General features: G+C 32.4%; 2 protein-coding genes across 2 annotated transcripts in view; both read right to left on the bottom strand.

The window, feature by feature from the left end:
* The window catches only part of LOC139503792 (uncharacterized), a 38,494-nt gene extending 23,771 nt beyond the window's left edge, over nt 1-14,723 (bottom strand). Inside the window, exon 1 of the mRNA XM_071293722.1 lies at nt 14,282-14,723. Within this exon, the coding sequence (XP_071149823.1) occupies nt 14,282-14,629 (348 nt within the window). The 5' untranslated portion in view covers nt 14,630-14,723. The remainder of the gene's footprint in view (nt 1-14,281) is intronic.
* Nucleotides 14,724-16,153: 1,430 nt separating this feature from the next.
* Nucleotides 16,154-23,305, bottom strand: LOC139504422 (uncharacterized). The gene is made up of 4 exons (XM_071294505.1): nt 22,862-23,305; nt 18,773-19,034; nt 17,395-17,907; nt 16,154-16,299 (listed from the first exon to the last, which is right to left on the bottom strand). Exons 1-4 carry the CDS (start codon nt 23,303-23,305, stop codon nt 16,154-16,156), a joined length of 1,365 nt encoding a protein of 454 aa, XP_071150606.1.
* Between the last annotated feature and the right edge of the window lie 1,911 nt (nt 23,306-25,216).

The raw sequence follows: 25,216 nt of genomic DNA, 5'->3' as shown, positions 1-25,216 counted from the left end.
GGTCAATAATGTTTTCAGTCACTCTTAAGCATACCTGCACACTTATTGAGCGTTAAATTGTTTGGTTTTTTTCAAAACCACATGAATAAATATACTCTGGACATGTATAAAAATGACAGAACAAGCCTAACATATGTTTTTATATGAAAGAAAACAGTTAAGGTGGTACCTAACCCAACAGGGAGATAACTCTGTAAAATTTGAGTTATGTTGTGTTGTTAAGGGAAAAATTAGTGTTTGTCAAACTGCTATATATATATAACCAGTGTATTTTTTCTGAAAAACCGGTTGCTTCAAATTCTTTGTATTTTTATACAACCGCAAAAATTGAAAAAAAATTTGTCAATTATTGGTATCACGTTGGCTTCGTCGTGGTCTGAAGACATTTGGTTTTCGCACTATAACTTTAGTATAAGTAAATAAGTATCTTTGAAATCTGAACACAAGGTTTATGACCACAAAAGGAAGGTTCAGATTGATTTTGGAAGTTTTGGTCCCAACAGTTAAGAAATTAGGGTCCAAAAGGGCCTAATTAAGCATTATTCTTGGTTTTCGCACAATAACTTTAGTATAAGTAAATAGAAATCAATGAAATTTAAACACAAGGAGGACTTTCAAATAACATCTTCAACAAGTTAACTCATACAAATAAGGCAACATCTTTAATTTTTTTCACAAGATTCATTACCATGATGCATCATGAATATGCATGAAAACATTTCCACTGTAAGTAAAGCAAACAACTAATAAGTCAATACGAGATTCACAATCAAATATGGAAGAAATACACATATTTAATATGCACGCAATTCAACACAAATCTCACATGGTAAAACAGGATGGAAAACAATGAATGAGAGTTGTCTCATTGGCATGCATTCCACATTCCTCTAAATACCAGTAATTTCAGATATTTCCTATTAATGTGGTACCTAACACTACAGGGAGATAGCTCTGTAAAATCAGCTAAACGTTTTAATAAAGTTGTTTTGTTAAAGGGAAATTCAGCTTCTGAATGATCAAAATTACTGTCTGTCAAACTGCTATATAACCAGTGTAATTTTTCTGATAAAATGGTTGGTTCAATTTTTTTTATATTTTTGTCAAAAGGTCGAAGTAAATACTTCAAAACTTTGTGAAAATTAAACGAGCCAAATTAATTTTAGTGAAAGTGGTGTGTACCACCTTAAGGTAAACTTATATTTTATGTGGTGTACTCACATGAAGCAATGAATGGGCAACATTGCCCCTGGTGAAGTAACTGTCGGAACTGTATCCGTAGCTAATGCCTGGATCTGTTTGTGTTGAGATTGTTGCTGTGGCGACTGGTTTCCAACAGCTGCATGGCTCATTATGGGCGATGAGTTTGGCACAACATAAACATCCAATAGTACATATAGCGCGATTATAATGAGCAGGTTGAGAACCGGGTTGGCTGAAGCTAGTATCCATGATTTATGAAATAATCACGTTTGAAAATGATTGTTTATATATGAGGGGGGCTTACATCAGGGAGGCCATACCTCTGTCTGAGTGTACGGCAAGGGGTGCAGGGTATTGTCATAAATTCTCTGGAACTATGGAACACTTACCTGTCAGTAGATGTCAACCCTAATTAATATACTTTGTGTTGTTGTAACTATTACCTTGTGTTTGTGTACACATATTAATCGGACATTCTAAAAAAGAATACTTTTAATAAACTACATTTCATAGTAACAAAGAAAATATATATTTACAATTATTAATACCATGCACTTAGGTTGAAAAAAACTTGATTTAACTTGCATGTAGCTTGCAGGACTGATTTACCTGTAACATTTGTAGGAACTTAGATTATTTTTTGTATATAAGATGACCGATAGTGCTGTCTCAATTCAGAGTTTTAACTTTAAAAACATGATTAAGTGTGTATTAATATAGTACAGAATAGTATAGAATGTCTATCTATAGCTACATCCAACGCTTTACATGTCATGATATAATGATATTCGTCACCGATATCTATTGAGCCGCAGAAATGACAAAGTCTGTCTTGAAAGGGGTTGGTTATAATAACTTTAGGAAATTATACTGAATATTAAAGAGAATTTAAAGTAGGGATTTTGCAAATTGTTGAAGGCCGTACGTGACTATAGTTGTTAATTTCTGTTTCAGTTAAGTTAATCTCGTTTCATGCTTTTGGGGAGTTGTCTCTTTGGCAATAATACCACATCTCGATTTTTTTTGATTTTTTTTATCTTCTTCTTCTTCTTCCAGGTAAGGAACCGAATTCAAATCTTGAATGTATGAATCCCGCGAAAACTAACGCAATATCGGACAACACAGAAAGTTTTCTCTTGGCTATTTACAGGATAAAACGTTCTCTATATATATACAATTAAAACTATGTACAGGATGTTACTGTCTAAATTTTAGCAGAGCATGCCTTCAGGGCAGCTCTGAATCCATCAACTGTGTCAGATAATGTTGCGGATGTTGGCAGTTGGTTCCAGCCTCGAATGGTCCTTGGAAAAAATGATTGTCCGAAGGCGTCTGTTGTGGCCCTTTCTTGGAAGAAGCGGTTTTTACCTCTGGTCCGGCTATCGTTTGGCGTTAGATTAAATTTACTTTTCATGAAGTTAATTAGTTTTGTATATAGAGCCCGTTTTTAAGTATAGAAAGCGTACTGACCAAAATAAATTTTTCAAACAATAAAAATCTCATAAAGTTAGATTCTATTTCTCATTTTTATCGGACTTGTCCAGTAATTTAATTCCCGAGTAATACGAATGTTTGAACAAATCCGCATTTAGTAAGATTTTATTTCTCATTAAAGTCGTTCTTGTCCAGTAATACAATCCTTGAACGAATTACGATGTGAAAATAAATTTGCAACCAAACTAATGGACATTGTACATGTACAACTAATCGATTTGAAGCGTTCCCTGTATGGAATGGGAAATTATGAACTTTTCGGTCCGTACAGAAGACATGTCGTATCGTACCAATGTTGGTTTTCGAAAGCACAAGAACAGCGAGAAAGACTATTTCGGAGACTGTTGATCGACACAAAATCCATCCAAACCACGACTAAGTCTTTATGCTCAGATTTTGAAGTGCCAAAACACCAGAAGCTTGCTCGTAAGCCTAACAACAGGAAAAGACCAAGGACAGCACGCACACAGCCAAGATATTATACTTATTTTAAAATTGTAAATATTATTATTGTAAATATTGTACATACATGTACATTATCACTGGACTAGTATATATTTGTTTAGGGGCCAGATGAAGGACGCCTCCGGGTGTGGGAATTTCTCGCTACATTGAAGACCTGTTGGTGACCCTCTGCTGTTGTTTTTTATTTGGTCGGGTTGTTGTCTCTTTGACACATTCCCCATTTCCATTCTCAATTTTAAATGTCATCTCTTTAACTATGTGTATTGTTTATTGAGAATAAAATTTGATATTTAGTAAACATTGTTTGTGTTTATTATGTTGAAATGGAGAGAAAGAAAAAATAACAAAGAAAAACAAAAATAGAACTTGTTACAGATTTTTTTTATTTTCTTTATTCATAAACTGCAGAATACAAAATATAAATTTAGCCGTCAAAATGAAAAGTAAATTGAAAAAGAACATCGAATGGGTTATCTTATTTTTTTTCCATGAACATACACTTCACTATTTTCACAGTGCATAATTTAAATTTAACTACATTAAACATGTTAAACAATCTCAACTATTTTAAACGCAACATTGTACAAACAACACAATTCATAAACATCAATAAAGATAATCCAATTAATTTTGTTGATTGGATAATTCACGGCTCAGTAGTTGTGTAATCAGTGACACGTGCCCTCATTATTTTAAAAAAGTTAACATATCTATCTAAGTTCGATTTCAAATTCTACCAAAATTTAATTCTTATATAAGCAGCATGTAAGGAATATATACATACATCCTGTGTGCAAATGCGACGACTATAAAGGGTCCTGAGTGCACTTTGTATGTCCTGAGTGCACTCAGGAGGTCCTGAGCGGTGTTTAGACGTATCCGACTACCGCTAGGCCATTTCAACTCAAAATATGTAAGATATCGTTGCATCAGTAAAACTTTGAATCTTTTTTGACAAAAACTATTAGAATTTAAGGCTGCCCTGTTTTTACAATAACTGTTTACTTGTTATCATTTCAATGAATATCAAGTAATATTTGTCGATGGACGGTTGTTGAGTTAATGCACGGTATTGTGAATTTTTTTTCACAATTGAATTTATAGAACCTTTTGTTAAGATTCATTGTCCTATGTATCAAATTAAAATAGCTTTCTATTTCCAGTTCTTTGGCGTTTCAACACCACTGCATGCTCATCCAATGAAAAAAGGAAAGTCATAATATTTATTTTATTAATAATATAATCTTTTATTCCTAAGCAATACAACTTACAAAAAAATTTATTACAAATATTCAGTTACATCAGTGAAATATATTTACATTTAAACAATTAGTCAAATAATCATATAAGTAAGTATACCCATGCATATAACAGTACAGCAGAGTATGATCAAATATAACACATTTTAAATGAATTTAATTTCGTGCCTTCTCAGTCAGAAATAATAACCTCCCTTGAATTGTTAAGTTGCTTTATATTATGAACAGATACTGGTGAGCACCCAGCCACTTTAAAAGGGGGTCCCATCCCAGCACAAAAAAAGGGGCGAGTTCCAACTATATGTCCCCATTCAAATACATTATCGTCTAAACAGTTTAAGATTCGACGGTTTTCTTCAACAATATGGTTTGATAAATTTCTTTCGAAGTTCATTATACTTTTCACATACTAAAATAAAATGATAATCATCTTCAATTACTCGTTTATCACACATATTACAAAATCTCGGACATCTCTCAATATTATGAAATCGACAAGTTTCTATATTCAAACAGTGAGCAGATATATGCGATATTTACCAATAAATGGTTTTATCAATATAATTTTAAAACAGCTTGATCTATATAAATTGTTGTTGTCAAATACATCTATGCAACATACATTTAGGCGAGATTTCAAAAAAATTAGTTCATTTCACTATTAAAGCTACCGTTTAATCTATCTTTGAACTCAATTAAAAACAAATTCACATTGTTTACACCCTGATGCATAACCGTACTTGTAAAACGTAGTCATCCGTATCAATAAATTGTTTCATTTCAAAATTGAAGTGCATGAGTATTATTAACGTCTGGGATAAGTGTGAGAAATCTCTGTTGATGGAAATAAACAAAATTTAGCTGAATTTGTATTATTCAATTAATGAAAAGGCAAGCTAGTTTGTGTTTAAAATGGTATTGTTGGAATGGATTTATAGCATGAAAAATGTGTGTAACCGATTTTACATTGACCAAGGATTTGTATAGTAAGGTCTTACTATACAAATCCTTGCATTGACTTGGACTGCGAATTTGAAAATCATATCTTTGCGAAATCACATTCTACAAGATGACATATTTTGTAAGTACGTTAACCTTTTATTCTTATTCTAGTATCTTTGAAATGCATTTTATAGCTGACTATGCGGTTTGAGATTTGCTCATTGTTGACGGCCGTACGGTGACATGTAGTTGTTAATATCTGTCTCATTTTGGTCTCTTGTAGACAGTGGTCTAATTCCCATTCATACCACATCTTTTCTTTTATATTTATATAGCTATATTTCTTACAACTGCATGTTATGTGTACATGATCCAGGCTCGTGTCGCTGAAAGAGGTCTCCTTTCAAGTTTGAAAATATGTGAATAGCTCGTGAAAACTATCAGAAATATAGTATGATAAAAAAAATTTAGCAAAGTTCCCACTACTCTTTTTGTAAACTTTCTTGCTATTTCCGGGTGTGTTTTAATCGAAGAATGTTCTCTCTATTGACACTATGGTATATAAACTCATCATATATACCATGATTGACATTTTATATTGACGGAAGACGTGCGTTTCGTCTAAAAAAAATAAGACTCATTAGTGCGCTCGAATAAAAAAATTAAAAAGGCAAAATAAAGTTCGAAGTTGAAGAGGATTGAGGACCAACATACGTATTCCCAATTACATCCACCGTAAGGTCATCTACAGTGGCGGATCAAGAATTTTTCATAAGTGGGGGCCCACTGACTGACCTAAGAGGGGGCCCGCTCCAGTCACGCTTCAGTGATTCCCTATATAAGCAACCAAATTTTTTCCCAAAAAGGGGGGGCCCGGGCCCCCTGGGCCACCCTCTAAATCCGCCTCTGATCTATTCCTAAGATAGAAAAGCCTCTTGTTCAAAAATAAAAAATAAAATTGTTAACTTTAAATTTATAATTATGAACATATCAATGATAACTCTTCCATCCTTCAATTGCAAACCACATAAAACCTAAACAATTCAAGTGAACTTATAAATTAAATGATGAAAAATCGAATGGCGAACAAAATAGTATAATAGATTTGGTTTGGCAATCTTCGTTTTGAGACCTTATTGGTGGGCTAGCTAGCATAAAGAATTACATGTACTTTAAATGTATAAAATACATATTTTCTACAATGATATATAATTAGGAATGGAAATTAAAAGGCTTATTTAAAAACATAAAAAGGATCTTTATTTGTATATTTGAATATCCTCGAAAATATCTTTGCGTTTGAAAGCTCTTTTAATATATTTTACACGTATATCGAAATGTGTTCATACCAATTGTCCCGCTTTATACCGAACCCGCGTGACCTTAAAATTTGGACATTACACGAACAAAACATTACAATTTTGTTTATTACAGATATTTTATCATATCCACGGTTGAATGCACAATATCCCCACCAAGAAAACCGTCTACTGTTAGAGGAGGGACGACAGCCTAGATGTCGTGTGCAAAAATAATAATTACTTGGTACTGTTTCAGCTTGTGTATTGTAATTTTGAATAGTATAGATCGATTCGTGTTTTAAAATCAAATAAACGCTACTGCTTTCACTGATGACCGAAAAATTACTTTAATATATATATATAAAAAAACAATGTATTTGTTACATGTTTTTGGTATAAAATTATATATTTTGAAGATCATATTCCGTAATGTTATGACCTGAATTCTATTCGATGTCTATAAAGCAAATTAAATCTAATTGCAATGTCTTTTTCAATAATATATTAGAAAAAAAGATAAATTAAGGACTTAAATGAAAGTAATAAAATTCTCCTATACAAAAATATTAAGATTAACTTGAAACAAGAATTTTACCTAAAACATAACCATTCTGACTCCAGAAAACTATGAACAAAATTTATTATTAGCGAACTCACTCTTTTAATAGAAAAGGTCAAACATTCCTAGATATCAGAGATATATGCAAATTCTGTAATGAGATTGAGGACGAAAAACACTTCTGTCTCAAATGCTCTAAATATAATTTTTATAAAAAAAATTTTTTGACTCAACGAAAATCAATTCGGAGTGGAAAAACACTGCAAAAGATGATACACTTAAACTTAGGATATTACTAAACGCCACATCTCGCAGTCAAATTAAAAATACAGTTTCCTTAATATGAGTCTTTAGAACTGAGGACGGGAGACCCAAAACAATAATTTCAACTGCTACATTTTGTATTTTAATATTGTACTGTATATTTTTGTATATATGTTATGTTTGTCAGAGATCAGTTTTTTTTTATTTATATGACAATAAAAGTATTTGATTATAAAAATTCAAGGCAAACGTTTTGTTAACATTTCGTTAGAAATCATTGAAATATATAACAATTTTTAAGAATATTATTCATACACACAAAAGTCATTATAATAAAATTGAGAATGGAAATGGAGAATGTGTCAAAGAGACAACAACCCGACCATAGAGAAGACAACAGCAGAAGGTCACCAACAGGTCTTCAATGCAGCGAGAAATAATGTCTGCATCAGTTGATGCATATATATTCTTACGACGCTAAAAACGGCGATTTTCCAGTAAAATTTCAAATGTAATTGTCAAATACGTGACAAAATACGTAACCCTACGATATAAAAACTTTTTGGGGTATTTTGATTTAATTCAAGATAAAATAAACATTTGATCATGACAAAATTTTCTTTGAAAATTAGTGTTATTTGTGCATAGGTCGACTTCGTTCTCTAAGACTATTTCTATTTTTTTTGTGTAAAGAATGAATACAATATAACCGATTTTTTGTCAAATGCAGTTTGGTACGAAATAATAGCTTAGAACCTTTAAACTATTCTAGTAATTTATCCATGCCGTATGGCGTAGGTTATGATTAGCCCTCGGGGGAAAACATTCAAAATTAATGTAGGGATAATTATGACAAGTACGTGTATTCCCGACAAACAATGACAATTACCAAATTCGTTTATTACGTGTACATTTTTTTTTTTTTTTTTTGCATTTTGTATAACCATTAAATCTGTGGCACCAAATCTATATATGTATAACTGTATAAATTACCCAAGCAGGAACATATATATAATAGTTAGATTTACTGTAACCAGATTCACCTTTTATATTTCTTGACACGTGTGTTGTGAGGTTGATTTATTTTTAATAACTAAATAGATAAAAAAAAAAATTAACGAATATATGATACATAATTGTAGATAATACAAAACTGGCTGTATGACATTATAAGTAATAACACGGGCCATGCTTGTAAAAACTGTGTGATAGTGGTTAGTTCGTATAATAAGTCAACGTTCGGTATAGTCAGGGCTCGAGAGACTAGTCAGGGATTGTTTTACACCAGGAGCCTTTGAATTTAAAAACATGGAACTATGTTATTGCCAATCAGACAATTATTGTACAACTAAACACTATTTTTGACTCTTTGGCTCTCATACCAGAATGCACATCTTCTTAATCTGTCTTTACGAATACGTCGCTTCTATATATCATAGTCCATATTTAGCAAACGACAGTGTGAATATTTTGTGTATGAGTGTCTGAAATGATTCGATGACATACTAGTGTATAATGCAGGCTGTAATCTTTCAAATTTCTTCCTTTATATGTCATGCATCAAATAAAAAGTAGTATTATACATGTGAAAATTAAGGTGACAAATCTAAGGTAAAGTAGTGACTAAGACCAACGCGTCCGTTGTGTATATACCGCAAAGGATTTCTTAGTGCACTAAGAAGAAAGTTTAAGCACACAGGACTCTAAAAAAAAACGACCTTTTAAGGCCCCAAAGAACATGCCAGGATAAAAGAGAATATTAGTATATAACTCATATTAATGGTATCAATAGATATAGGGGTCCGTAGAAATACCGCAAAGGACTTCTTAGTGCACTCAGAACTTAAATTTTGCACTAAGAACCATATAGATTAGTATTTTTGGCACAAAGAAAATGCGGTATGGAAGAAGACAATAAAAAGATACATACTTTAAATTTTCAGAATTGTATCTTTTGTAATAAAGAAGTTATTTAAATATAAGACTCGGCACGTGCCACAATACCCTAATTATCACCCGCGGAGTGTGTAATCAATTAAACAATTGTGTGCATTCATCCATGCTGGACCAATTTGTTATTTAGATTGAATAGGTAAACAATCACAGTCAACAGTTTTTGTTTTGTTTTTCAGTATAACAATCGATCTAAATCTTGTTTAATTGTATATTTTTCCAAGTTTTTTTTCTCTGCATATTTTCTCGAGAAAGTTTTTTTTTGGATATGCAAGTTTAGAATATCTTCTTTGTTAATTTATGAAATAAGATTAAAATATAGATCATATAATTTATTTAAAGAACATATATATAGCAATGTACAGTGGTATAAAATATAAAGAATTATCAATGATAAAAAAAGAAACAGCTACAAATTCGTGATTGTTTACCATTGCTAAAGCTTCCCAAACCTGGTCTGGCAGGTTACTTGAACTTTGGTGAGATTGCTTTTTGTCGTGGTATCTTTTTGATCGAATTTGCTGAAGATCTCTTGGTGCATTTTCAGGATTTTTGAATACCATTTCTTGATAAATGTCAATGTTGGATTTCTTTGAATTGATGCCATTTTGGATTTGATCATCCACATTCTTGTGCGCACTCTATTACAGATGAAATGTAGTTTGGTGAAACCCATAAAAGATCTGATGAAATTGGCAAAGTAGTGAATCTGTTTTTCTTTATAACCATTTCTATGCACGTGCGTACACGTAGTTCTTTTGCAATATCTTGTGACCCACATAGAGCTAATGATACAGAATTGAATAAACAACTACCATTGTCTGAAACTGCATATGGAACACCAAACTCTTTTACATTGTATTTGTGCAAATAACTTTCAGAAATGCTGTCAACTGATTTTGGTAAATGGTAATCATGTTTAGGTATAATGAACGGTGGAAGGTGGGTCTTTTCCTGTACTACAACGTCTTGTAGATGCAGAAAACCATACTTGCTAGCCTAAATCAAATTAAAAAAATCTTTTAAAAATTGCACATTTTGTTCCGAGTGTGAATAAATTTTCTATGACGATTTTTATTTTCTTTTTATAATTTTAAAACGAATATGATATCTTAACGCAAATAATAACATACAAAATTGTAACCGTTTGATTTAAAAATCAATTTAGGCGTAATTGAATATTCTATTAAATTTCGTGTTGGAATTAGTTGTAGACTTCTTGATTTGTGAAAAATGGCTCATTTTCTTTATTTTCTTTGCAACCAAGATGATTTGAAAATATTCCTTCATTTTAGAATCGAATGATATATCTGACAGCCGTGTAATAGTTTTAACAATTTAAAAAAATATTTACTAACTTTTTATACATTGTTACTTGGATGGAGAGTTGTCTCATTGGCACTCATACCGCATCTTCTTATTTATATAAGGTGAACATTTTGAACAAGCAACCCTGTTCGTAACTTTTTACTCTGTCTACTATACTGTTTCTATAATTACTTCGTATCAGAGATATTAAGTATATGTCTATGTTCGAATGTAAAAGTAATAAGAATTACCTCTTGCAGTCTTTCTATTTTTTTCTTGTAGTCGGGTTTTTCTGAACCCCACGGACGCCACATTTTCACACTACCAGATACCAGATATATCTTTATATGTTAACTCGTTTGTTTTCAAAGATAAAGTGAAATAAAAGATGCAACAATTTCTAACAAAATCACCCAAAACTGGCTTCTTGAAAGAAATCAAAAGAAGTTTATTTAACCATTTCTATTTGAGAAATTCATAAGAAAACATTGTGCACAAAATTAATTATTTTTGTATTAATTCCCTCATCAAGCTTGATATACACCAAGCCCGAACATCTTCGTTTATTCAACAATTACCATAAACCTATCAATTAGTCATGATCAAAGATAATTGTTTATTTGTTAAGGTTGATTGAACATGATGATTGGCGATGACCATGTACATCAAGGTATTAACGACAGTCACGTGCTTAGTGGCACGCGCTGATTAAAAAGTCGAATAACTTCATAATTATTAAATATTTTTTTATCAAACTTTGAATTTAATGTTTGTAAGCATGGCCGTTATTAAATACATGTTCTTTGTGCTGATTAAACACTGTTTTCACCTTCTTAGTGCTTAATTCTTGTTCTGAGTGCACTAAGAAGTCCTTTGCGGTATTTCTACGCACCGATAGATATAGTAATTGTGAAGTAAAAAGACTTTTCAATCAGCGTGTGCCACTCGGCACGTCACCAACGGCTTAATGCAAATTCCCAATCATCACAATAAAAAGGGCTTTCAAACTAAATGGTAGACCCGACCCCCAACATTGAATGGTTAAAATGTTGAGTTGGAGCCATTAAACTGCTCCATAATTTGACGTAATTTGTCTCGAAAGCAGTACACTGCACTGTGAGTATTTGTTAGATAATCACGCGCGATTTTATTATTTAAAGCTTTAAGGAAATGCTGTACGAAATAACTAAGATCAGTTTATTTGTACTCGTAACAAAAAGGAGAAAAGATTGGGCTGCCTCTCTGCAATTTTGTCTAGTTACTAAAGTAAAATCAAACTTTAATTCTCCGGCAATGCACATGTTGATATATATATTGTATAGGTCATTCCAACACTTACACTTGTTCTTTTATTTGAGTGCCGGGCTATTTAATTACCATTTTAATTCAAAGCTTGGATTTGAATCCTTCATTCTCCAATACGTTTGAATTTCTACATACATCACAGAAAGTAATGAAAGTTGTGTGTTAAACGTCAATGCGAAAGCAAGCAATCCATTAAAGAAGACTTTTAGAAGGCACATATTTATCTTTCGTCTGACAAAAAGGAGAATAATGTGTATACACCACAGTTATAGTAAATTATATAAACATATAAAAAAAAAATCGAACAAAAAAACATTATTTTTTTAGACAAAAAGAGAAAAGAACTGATAAGTGCGGGTTATCCATGCGCTTTTTAGCTTGCCTCCTTTATTTATGTTTCGATATTTCAAAACTTAATTATTCTTTTTATCTATTATAACACGTGAAAACCACACCGGTGAGACCATATATGTCATAAACTTACAGCTGGTCCTGAATATGCATGAAGTATTTGCCACTGGACTTTAAACAACAATCAATCACACTACAACTTATAGTATACTATAGTTGTGAAATACAAAATGTATATTATAATGATACAATTAGCCAAATAAATAGAATACAAATACACACTACTTTATATAACTGACACACTCTCTAAACTATATAAGTAGAGAAGCGAAAAGTTTCCTGTGAATACTAAACAACCTTTCGAAACAGCACATGTTTTAATGGGTTTCCATGCGGCGCTCAAATATTTTGCATGGTCTTTGGGTACTATAGTGTTTAGACATATATGATATTGTAAGAACCTTTAACGTATAATAGATTCAAATTCGTTATTTTCCTCAATAAAAAAAAACCAAGCATGTATATTAAAACTGACGGTCAGACATCACTAATACGTGTATACACACATTAATTAATTCTTTATTAACGTTTAGCCCTACGGCACCTTTTAATTAAGAATGATGATGAGAGTAATAAAATAGGTATGTACTTTCTTACGTTATGGATCAATGATTTTGTTACCATTGACCCGGTTGATTACTAGCACGTGCCATTGAACTCGACCATTTTAACCAAAACAGATTTTGTTTTTTAAATTAACGCCATATATATATATATATATATTTATATTTATACTAAGTACTGTATATATATTATATAGATTAGAAAATAAATATTAGAAGGAAACATTGTTCGAATGAAAATTTGTATACGGTGATACTTTAACACCGTCCCGACAGAGACTGACTGCAGTATTATGATCAGCTTTCGGAATCCGGAAAGTCTTTTTCGAATTTCCGGATGTCGGGAATATTTTTTTCCAAGTTTAATAGAGTAACTCGCACGAAAAAAAAAATAAACATACGGTAAACTAGGATTAATCAACAGACAACGAATTAAAGCAACTGTCATATACATAAAACAAAAATATGCATGTGTTAATTTGCCTCCGCTGCATTTCTGTGGATTGTCCCATTGGCAATCATACCACATCTCCTGAAGTAACTTTTTTTAGGTTACGTTAAGGATTTTCCGTTACTAATATTCAAATACGAAAAACTATTTCACCGGTGTTCACAACATTTTAAGGTTAAATTTATGGCATACATATTGGAGTGTATACAATTAACATACGCCCTTGCATTTAATTTATTTTCAATATATATTTATATAAACTAACATTTTATATTAAAAAATAAACAACATGTATAGACGAATAATTTATTTGTTCCTCAACAGAACAAGAAAAGAAATAAAGAATCAACAGAAGATTTAATCTTTTTTATTAAATAATCTGGCAAAATATACTTCAAATTCTAATATTAAAATACATATATACATATTAATCTAAAATTCATTATCGAGTAGAAGGGGCGCAACTCGTGGTATCAAACCGGTATACTGAACGATCTAAACAGGGTCTGAAAATTTTGAACGTAATTTTGTATCCATGGTCTGTTTTGGTCTGACACGCTCTTAACGGATCTAAACAAGCCGCTAGACGATTCAGTCTTTTCCGTCTTGACATGCCTTAACGAACTGATTTACCTGGTGAGGCTATCGATCTGAACGACGACTGAACGACCTTAAATATCTTGACGAATTTCTCTAGCGGTAAATCCAGTCAATCAAGATGCGATCAGACCAAAATGACCGTTTCAGACTGAAATCGTGCTACTAGTGATAATAACTAAGAAGAAAAGTAGACTGACACAAACCTTGTCATAGACCCATTTCAGAGAACTTCTCGTTTCATGTGTTTTTCCATTCTTGCATCTCCAATGTGATTGTGTTTTGGCATCGGATAAAGGAATTACACATATTTCACCTTTGCATAGTTCGCCAACTTCTATTTCAAACAGATCAGATCGTCCTTGCTGCTCAGTTTTACCAAAACAACGACAGTAAAATTGAAGACTGCGTTCCAATGCCAAAGTCAGGCATTCCTGTGTGGTTGTCGCTAGATCTGGTGATATGAACTGCTTTGAAACTTCATTAATGAGACATGCGACGATTCGTTGACCTTTCACATGAATTTGAAGTTCATTTCTGCCATCGGCGTCCATGATTGCAGCTTGAAAAAAGAGACAAAAACGAGAGTCTGCTTCTTTCAAAGGCCATATACTAACGGAAGCACCAATCAGCTTAAATGACAGAGCAGATGGAACCACTGTCTCTTTTAGATGATAAGCTATGCATATTGTTTGGTCGTCAGCAGCATGTTTCACTATTTGTTGAGGAACCTTAACTTTCACCATGCAGGGTACTAAAAAAAAATCTGAAGCTGTATTATTGCCCAAGTACCTTTTAGGTTCTACCAGGATATCGAGATGGAGGAGGACTTGTACTACATATTCTTTTGTTTTGGTGTCCGTCATTATGTCCTTATAAGCTGGTTGTGACCATAGGGCAAAAAAGTCCGTTTTCTTTAGGACTCCAGTCGAGGACATATTCTCCAATATTTTCCGAAGCGGTCCCTCGGAAGGCCAAAACATTCTGTCTGTGATGAACGCTCTAAGAATATTGACCATTGCTGTAGGTTGAATAACAATGAAATTTCTTAACGCTGGTTCGTCGAAGTACAAAAGTTTACCTATTGAATGCTGAACAAGTAAGAAATCTTCTAGTCTCCTCTCACTTAGAGCAAATTCATTATTACACCTATTAATCTTCAGAAGTGCTTCTTTTGATATCAGTTTAACTCCATCTGCTTTCAAATCTGATAGTTGTAAATCAAGAGGTACCCAAACAATTGGCATTCGTTGGCCCCAAGTGGACTGCTCGAAGGCGATATCGACCAATTTATCCTTTAAAAAACCTATATGAATGTCGGAGGGGTCGGTTGCATTGATAAAAAAGACTCTGTCATACATGATATGCTCATGAAGCTTGTGGGAGGAAAACAATTTCGTCAATCCTTCTTGAAATTGACGTGTCAACTTTTCTTTTGTATCCTGTCAATAGATTAATTATATAAAATTCCGATATAGGTTACTGGTCACAAAGAAAAGAAAAACATGCAACGTTTGCAATGAGCCATTTGAATTGCTGTTACTGGCACAAAATACCGAATCACTTTTTATGCCCATTAATGGGCATTATGTTTTCTGGTCCGATCGTTCGTCTGTTTGTTATTGTGCTGTTGTATTTTTTTTTTGTATTCTTGTATTTAACTTTTGCTTCTGTGCTTTGTCTGTACGACTTTTTGTGCTTCTTTGTTACATATTAGTATTTTTGATAACGATTAATATCATAACTCAATGTTGACTGCTGTATCCCTATTCACGGCATTTTTATTTATTATGTGTGTTCGTTTGTTCACACATCGTTGTCAATATAATGTAGTTTGAGGCAAGTGATACAAGTGAGAAGTTTAGTTAGCTCTAAAGCCATGTTTAATCAAGCTTTTCTACATATTAGGAAAAATATATACCGAGTCAGGCATATAATAGTTGTGATCCATTCGTTTGAGTTTTTGAGTTTTTTAATTGCCATTTGAACATACCACTATGTACCAATAAATGCGAAAAATCTTTACAAAAAAACGAAAAAACAAACAACGTTTGATAGTCGTTACGGGTGTTTATAAGTCAAATTGCAGAATAATTTATAACAACAGTAAGACTTACTTTGGAGAACTGGTCGCTATGGGTGGCGGCAAACATAATGCGTGGCATTTTGTCGTCACTGTAGCTACTGTAAGTCAGTACAGAATTAATCCAATGTTCAAGAATCGCTGTACAATAAATTGAGCACAAATTAAATATATAAAGAATATATATAATGTGTACATATTAATGAATTTCAATTGAAAATATACTTGAAATAACGCTTAAGTGCTAAAACTCCTCGTTGAAGGCTGTACTGTTATTAGTTGAAACATAATCAACATTTGGTGCTGGGTAGATAGTTTTCTTATTGACAGTTAATAAATAAGCTCATCATAGATACTTGGAATACATTTTGTATATACGCCATACGCGCGTTTCGTCTACAAAAGACTCATCAGTGACGCTCGAATCCAAAAAAGGCCAAACAAATTACGAACCACATCTTCTTACTTCCATTCGATGTACGAAAATTATTTGAAAAGAGCAAAGGTTTACATTGTTATAGCTATTAATAACTTTAAGATTAAAAAAAAAAAGGAGATAAAATTGTCAATGGAGTTACTCTCAATATATCAAACGGCATAACAATTAATATCTGTGAAACAGGTAGGAAACTATGGGGACCATTTTTGAACAATTTGATGTCTTGATAGACAAAGGGAGACTATTGATATTGAATAAAAATATTTAGTACATTTTCAGCCTTATTTTCATTCTTATTTGTGCATATAAATTAGGTATTCGTCTTAAATCTTGTAAATTACACAAGATCGATAAACAAAAAGCATTTACACGATATACTATCAAAATGGTTTTGTAGTCATCCACATTAAAATCATCATTTAAATATTTCAGATTTATGTACTTTTAGCGAAAGACAATTAGATATTTGACCTTTAAACAAAGTATATTTGTCGAGAATCTTTTTACCAGATTAGAACAATCCACCGAAAGTAATAACAAACTATCCCTGGTTTGATTATTTAAGATTGAAAAACAAACCTTTTTTTCAAGGAATAACAAGATTCAGGAAAAAAACGTCCCCTCTACCTCTTTCAATGAATCAATATGCATATACACTCTACAAAATAACACCCTTTATTTAAATAGTTTATAAGACTTATGAGCATATGACAAAATTTAAAATGTTTTCTTTGACTAATTTGGAAATTTCTTAAAAAGGGAGATAAGTAACTGAAATATATGTAAGTTGTATTTACAAGCTGCTGTAACATTTCCTGGTTGATATTCTTCCAATTCTGTGTATAGTCCTTTACGTCCATCAAACATGAGAATGAACGTGCCCCTGTGCTGGATGAATAATTGATGTGTCATATCAAATGATTTTTGTCCACCAAAATCCACCAAATCAGATGGTGCTATATTCATTACGTAAGTTCCCTTTTTTATCTTGTTCAAGACGTCTTCTTGAATATATCTGGCTGTGTATGTCTGTCTTTTCTGATCAAATTCTACCGGTGAGACTGGACGGCCATCAAAAGATTGCTTTTTAGATTCTGTGCTGTGTTTTGTTTGTTCTTGTCGTAGTACATCACGTTCGGTTTTCATTAGAATTGATGATTCATTATCTGTATGACTGTGACTTGACATAGGGGCATTGTGGACTTTTCTTTCATCGACATTTTGCCTTGACCTGTATGCAGTATGTTGACTTGGTTGTTGTTTTAATTCAGGATGTCCAAGTAATAGTTTCGTCAAAACATCACCACTACCTGATTAATAATAGATGCATAATATAGTTTCTATTAAAGACAAGTGAATTGATATTTCATCGTTAATCATAATTTGAATACAAATAGAAAACAAAAAAGTAATGATTACGATGTCTGAATGTTACATGAGAAACAATAAACAAGCTTGAATACTGCTTCTGAAACGGTGGACGTGATTAGAATACTTCTTTCGTCTGCCTTTTCATAACATACACAATACCATTTTACTTGAACCAGACGACCATTTCGACTATTAATGTCTTTTTTGTGATGACATAAATCACACTATTTACAAGACCAAAACTAATACAAACGTTGAATACCTGATTAAATCATAGCCAACCGCAAAAACGGTCTAATCTAGCAAAACATTTTCTGTACTTTTTCCTTAAGATATTTTCATATTTGTATAGCAGCACACTTCAAACAAATGGTGACCTCATTTAAGGTGATCCGTATTTGTTAAAGTTTTTTTCTGTCTTTTAAATAAAAACAATCAACTGACATCTTTGCATTCGACGTTCAGAAATTATTTTTTTCTTACATAAATTTAAGCAAAATTTGTTTATAAATGTTTCAATCGCTCGTTTTGATTTAGTCCGAGTCACAAAAACTCTAAACGGAGTGATACATGGTAACTAGACAACGAAAACATATCCTTATAGAAATATAGTTAACTATAGATTCTAATATGCTGAATATGAATAAAACATGCCCTTTTCTCTAATAAAATAAAATGCATCTATGATAAAAAGTTTACCACAAAGTAAGGAGTGTGTAATGTTGAATGTATGACTGTACTAGAAGTACTTGTTCGGGAAAAGATTAATTTTGGAATTTCATTAAAGGTTATAAATTTACTTACCAATTTGTAATGGAATCATCTTTCTCTCCAACAAGTCGATGCCATTTCTACCAAAATGAATAATTAGACCATCAGTTGAAACCCACGTCTTTGGAATTTTTTCGCCAATGAGGATACTTGCAAGGGATGACTTTCCTGTGTTACAAGGTCCGGCCAAATACACTTTGTTTTCATAGGAAGCAAACGTTCCAAGAGCCACAAGATCCTTAAAATCACCTTTATTCAGTTGACTTAGATTGGTCAAAATGGAATTTGACAATCCCTATAATATATGAGAATCTTGTATGTTACAGTTTATTCAAGCAACGAATTTCAAAATGTCAATTGTTTTCTCATAAAAAATATAAGACATTTTGAATTGTGTTTTTTTTTCGTCGACAAATCTGTAATCACACTTTTGATATTGAATAAACTTATACAAATATAATGTTCAATACATTTGTATCGTGGTAACCTTTTGGTGTTATAATAAAAGGCTGTTCATTATGTTTAGCTTCAGTTTTCAAATTAATCATTAATATACATGCATAAAATTTTACAAAACGTAAAAAACTCAAACACTGACTCCCAGATATCAAGCACTTAGTTCACATATACGCTCGATAACATTTTGTTAAAAAAAATAACAAACTGCAAAAATATATGATAGCAATTAATTTTGGAATAGGCGCAATATTGCAAATTATATGTAAGACTTTCACATGCCTTGATCATGTTGATGTAAAAACATAATAATCGTTCACTTGTAAAACCTACTAATTTATATGACCAAATGACGGATAAGTAAAAGAAGCGTATTGATATACAAGAAGTTAAAGATATTCCACTTATAGTATGAACAAGAAACTGAAAGCATCTTTGTAATGTAATTTAGTTGTTTGTTCTTCCTACCGATCGATTGATATTGAGTTAAGGCATTATCAACCGATTAAACACTTGCTCGTTAAAGGTCTTAGAGATCATCTACAAAGGCATATTTATCAAAGTTATTTAAAGTCTGAAGCGATGGATTTTTTTTTTATCAAAGTCGATTTCGAAAATAAAGGAGAAGTTCCGGTAAGGACCGATTTTAGCCTCAAATTTCAGTTTCATCTGACGAAAGATTTGACCACTTTTAAAACACTTAAGTGTCTATTTCATTTGATGTAATCAGTTTATGGGAAATATTTTTAAAACTATTTAAGTCAATTAAAACGATCCGATTCAAGCTGAAATATGAAAAATCTACCCAAAATGCTGAAAAATGTCACTTTTCAGATGGTTTTTGTCAAAAATGAAAGTGGCCGCTTCCGTGTTCATCCTTAACCTTCAGGTGGGTCTATTTTCGGTGTTGGTCTTCAATGTATTATGTATTCGGGTTTTGTTTTCCGTAATTGGTTAAGACGTCAGTTTTGTCATGTAAATCTTTTATATTCATTTATTAGAATTTACTGTTTACGGTAGCGTAAATTGTTCTATATGATAGGGATGTTCTTGTTGCATGCAGAGAACCCTAGCCGTATTTGGCACAAACTTTTTCGGCTTTTGTTTCTCAGAGCTGTACAACTTTGTTCCCCCTTTTTTTTGACTTTCGGGCTTTTATATCTGGGCGTCACTGGTAAGTGTTGTTTGGACGATGCGCGTTTTTGACGTAATAAATTTTAAACCTGATGCCTTTTGTTATCTATTATACATGTGTTTCTTTTCCTAATACGTTCTCCTATTTATTTGTATTGTAGTTCTGTATTATTATGTTGTCATTTTAATGTTATATTTAACAATGCCATCAAAGTGCGAGGTCTGGCATGCCACAAAGCCAGGTTCGGCCCACCATTGTTTTCTTTAGGAGTGTCCTGTGCCGGGTTGGGAGGATGGCCATTGTTATAGCATATTTCGTTTCTGTGTGTGTAACATTTTTACGTTGTGTTTCCGTTGTGTCGTTTGTTTTCTCCTATATTTGAGTGTGAATTCACATTACTATAAGACGTGTCATGGTACTTTTCTATCCCAAATTCATGTATTTGGTTTTGATGGTATATTGGTTATTCTCATCGGATTTTGTCTAATGCTTAGTTCGTTGCTGTGTGTGTTACATTTTAATGTTGTGTAATTGTTCTCCTCTGATATTTAATGCGTTTCCCTCAGTTTTAGTTTGTTGCCCCGATTTTTTTTTGTCCATAGATTTATGAGTTTTGAACAGCGGTATACTACTGTTGCCTTTATTTATATATGTTATGTATTATCATTAAATACAACAAACATTTCAATATTAAGGATGAACACGAATGCGGCCACTTTCGTTTTACACGGAAAACGTCTAAAATTTAACAAAAATGCTAGAATTGTGAAGATTTCAGTAATTTAGCATGACTTAATGGTCCTAGTACCCGATATATATGCATTGTATTGTACGCAGCCCATATTCATGCAGCAGAAGCATTTTACTATCCAATGAATAACTAAAAGTTTACATTTTAAAATTTTGTAAAACTGCTATATTTTGGGTCTTACTGGACCTACTCCTTTTAAATAGTTGGAAGGACTTTCAACCTTTCTTGCAATATTTTTGAATTTTAAAAAAAAGTATGATGTTTTATTGTTTGAAGCAGGTTAATATAACCTATTAAATATTGAGCGTGAATATAGAAAAGATAAAAAGCTTAAGATACTGACTTCAACTTACAAAACTTATTTTGTAGAAATGTTAACTTCTAACACAATTCTCTTTTACAACGTACCCTTACATAAATCAACGTTTTCGAGAATTAATTTATAGATATAATACAAGTAAAATGTAGTTACATCGTGTGAATAAAATAATAGGGGATCAAGGTTTTTTGCTTATACAATTCACGCTATATAAGTCAAGAAAGAAACTCAAGGTCATGCTAAACAGTCTTACATCATATATGGAAAGAAAGGGTTTGTTACAGCGTTGTTTTTATTCTCGTGGTTGTCATATATAAACGGGTTTCTTGAGGTAAGTCTACTGTGTTTTGTTGTATGTTGTTTGTTTTCAAGTCTTTTTACTGTTTCATCTTACGTGATCTTGCCTTATATTACAATAATTATATTTTACTTTTTTTTTTATATATATACGTAAAATAATGATAACTAATCAGCTATTTCATTTATATTACTTTTTGTTGAAAGCAATAACAATAACGGTACCAATTTACCTACACCAAATGCGTATTTCGACAATACATGTCTCTTCAATGATGCTCGTGGCCAAAATATTTGAAATCTAAAACTTATATAAAATATGAAGAGCTATAATTCAAAAAGGTTCAAAAAGTATAGCCAAATCCGTGAAAGGAATCAGAGCTTTGCAAGAGGGAGATACATTCCTTAATTTAAGATAATTTCTAATATTTTTAAACAGCAAATTTTAATAACAAAATTATATACACAGGATTTGTATGATTGTATAAAGTTTTGATATAGAGTACATACATAGTTTGAAAATACAGATAAATACACCTTTATAAACACAATTCCATTTTAATATTCTTATCATGGTAAGAAAATACATACACACAACACCATGACACTTTTTGTGCCGTTGATGAATTCGTGTGACGCACGCAATAAAATTCGTTCATGTTGTCCTAGTGTACTGTTCTAATTCTAGTTCTGTGTTTTACATATTTTAATGTATTATTGTGTTATTTATTTGTGTATTTCTCTGTATTGAGTGTTCTTGCTTTACTGTGTTCATGTCAACGTAATGCCGTAATTTTAGCGGTATTTTCAACATTGCCATATAAGCGGTAGGTTTGACTTATACATATCAAAAATCGAGTAAGCTTGCATTTATCAATATTACTTGTAGATGCACTTTTTAATGTAATTCAATACACAAACAAATGTATAATTGGACACTTTGGCTATATTGAAGAATACATATGAAAGCACAAGTGATTAACAGTTTCTTATAACATGAATTGTCTTTCGGGAAATGGAATAACTGTTATTTAACTTCGTTGCATCTTTCTAAGCATGCTTATATTTTATATGTAACATTGAATACATTTTAATACATTTGTCTAGTGCACGATTTTGCAAGATTACACTTTTTTTTCAAAAACATAATCATTTAATACTCACCTGCAATGGCGGGATTATAATCTTCTGATAAGGCTGGTGTCCACATAAAACTGCTCCTTCAATCACTGCTACTTCAGCTCCTTTCGGAATAATGAAGTGTTTATTCCTAAAGTTTTCGTGTAAAACATTTTGAACCAATATGCATTCCGTAAAACCGCCAACCAAAACGATATCTGTTAGATCGCCTGCATGTCCATAATCATTGAACATTTCTTTCAAATGAAAACTAATCTGGTCAATAGTTGGCGCGAAGAAGCTTTCAAATAGATGAGAATCAATTCGAATTTTATCTTTGATTACTTGTATGCTATTGTTATAGTTGGATCTTTCAATTTTTTCCGCCACATTTTCTTCAAAGATAATCATGTAGGCTTCAAAAAAGGCAATTGGAAGTCTAAAGGTAATTCTGTTTTTCTTATGAATGCCAGCTTTTCTTTTTATCATTTCGAATTGTCTCTCCATAAATAAATATGCTTCAGGGTCGTCGCATTTTACCGTATGCATTACTTGCTCTCCTAACATTGTATTTAAAAATTTAAAAAAGCACTGATTGACTGATATGCCACCGCAATTGTACCCATTCCAATACTTTTCTATAAGTTGCTTAGAATCTTTCTGAATGACTGTAATGTTAGCAGCATAACCTAGTATCGTAAAAACATTTTAAGGTAAAATACATGTCACTAAACTTTCAATAAAATCGTCATTAAATACAAAACTTGATAGTATGAGTAAGTTCGGTGTGAGCCAAGGCTCCGTGTTGAAGACCGTACCACGACCTTTAACACGGAACTTTTATTGAACTAATCAAAAGGAAATGTAGTCTGCAACCGACCCATTGTTTTTTTAAATATGCATTTGTCACTTTAAAATAAGGAAAATATCGCCATGACTTTGTAAATCATTATAATAAGAGTGCACACGCTGAAATGTCTCGCCTTCTTTACTAATCATTGATATTATGTTAATAGTCCCAAATCTAAAGCTTTATTCAAACTGTCTGTCACATTAACTCTATGCTGTGATGTTATACTATTGTTTCAGAAAAGGGAGAAGATTTAGTACTATTAAGTATTGAGAGCCGTGGTGTAGTGGTTAGTGCATCGGATTACTAACACAAAGGTTCATGGTTCGATTCCCGTCTGGGATGAAAATTTCAGGGACTTAGTGTTCGGCTCTCCCTTGACACCGTTTTCGTGTATGGTCTTGAGAAAACGATGATATTCCGTCGGAAGGGGACAATACATGGCTGAACCGTGTTGAGAGAGAGCCATATCTCTTGCACGTTAAAGACACCCTTGTAGCTTTCGAAAAAGAGCAGGCTAATGCCGCTATAAGGCAGCACTCGCGCCCGCAAAGTGGAAAAGGATTAATATAAGTTGAAAAACTTGTTTCCCAATCCACTATAAATAATAAAATTGAGAATGGAAATGGGGAATGTGTCAAAGAGACAACAACCCGACCAAATAAAAAAACAACAGCAGAGGGTCACCAACAGTTCTTCAATGTAGCGAGAAATTCCCGCACCCGGAGGCGTCCTTCAGCTGGCCCCTAAACAAATATATACTAGTCCCGTGATAATGAACGCCATACTAATTTCCAAATTGTACACAAGAAACTAAAATTAAAATAATACAAGACTAACAAAGGCCAGAGGCTCCTGACTTGGGACAGGCGCAAAAATGCGGCGGTGTTAGACATGTTTGTGAGATCTCAACCCTCCCCCTATACCTCTAACCAATGTTAGTTAAAGTATGTTTAAACTAATTTAGTACTATTAAAACGTTTAATCCCGTTGCAAATGTTTGCATCGGTCCTAAGTCAGGAATATAATGTACAGAAGGTGTCGTCTGTTTATGTAGTTCATACGTGTTCCTCGTTTTTATTTAGATTAGACCGTTTACATTGCAAATTTTTTGGCCCTTTATAGCTTTCTGTTCGGTGTGGGACAAGGCTCTGTGTTGAAGGTCGTACCTTGAACTATAATAGTTTACTTTTATAAATTGTTATTTGGATGGAGAGTTGTCTCATTGCCACTCGTATCACATCTTCTTATATCTATTAATATTAACCAAGAAAACCAAAAATTGACCAATGAACCATGAACATGAGTCAAGGTCAGATGAACCATGTCATGCTGGCATGCACAGCTAACAATTCTTCCATACAACAGATATAGTTAACCTAATGCTATATAGTTTAGAAAAACACACCAAAACACAAAAACTTCCACTGAGCAATGAACCGTCGAAATGAGGTCAAGGTAAACTAAAACCGCCACGACTGACATATAGATCATAAAATATGTCCATACACCAAATATAGTTGACCTATCGCATATAGTATAAAAAAAAA

Source organism: Mytilus edulis, chromosome 14 (genome assembly GCF_963676685.1).
Source record: "Mytilus edulis chromosome 14, xbMytEdul2.2, whole genome shotgun sequence".
Taxonomy (NCBI): domain Eukaryota; kingdom Metazoa; phylum Mollusca; class Bivalvia; order Mytilida; family Mytilidae; genus Mytilus; species Mytilus edulis.
Note: the sequence above shows the minus strand (reverse complement) of the source record. Positions and strands in the feature narration are given on the sequence as shown.

Coding starts and splice junctions, on each gene's coding strand:
- LOC139504422 (XM_071294505.1), bottom strand. CDS start 23,305: ATGATAAAAAGAAAAGCTGGCATTCATAAGAAAAACAGAATTACCTTT. Junction 19,035..22,861: donor TTATAATCCCGCCATTGCAG/GTGAGTATTAAA, acceptor CATATATTATAG/GGATTGTCAAATTCCATTTT. Junction 17,908..18,772: donor GATGATTCCATTACAAATTG/GTAAGTAAATTT, acceptor ATTATTAATCAG/GTAGTGGTGATGTTTTGACG.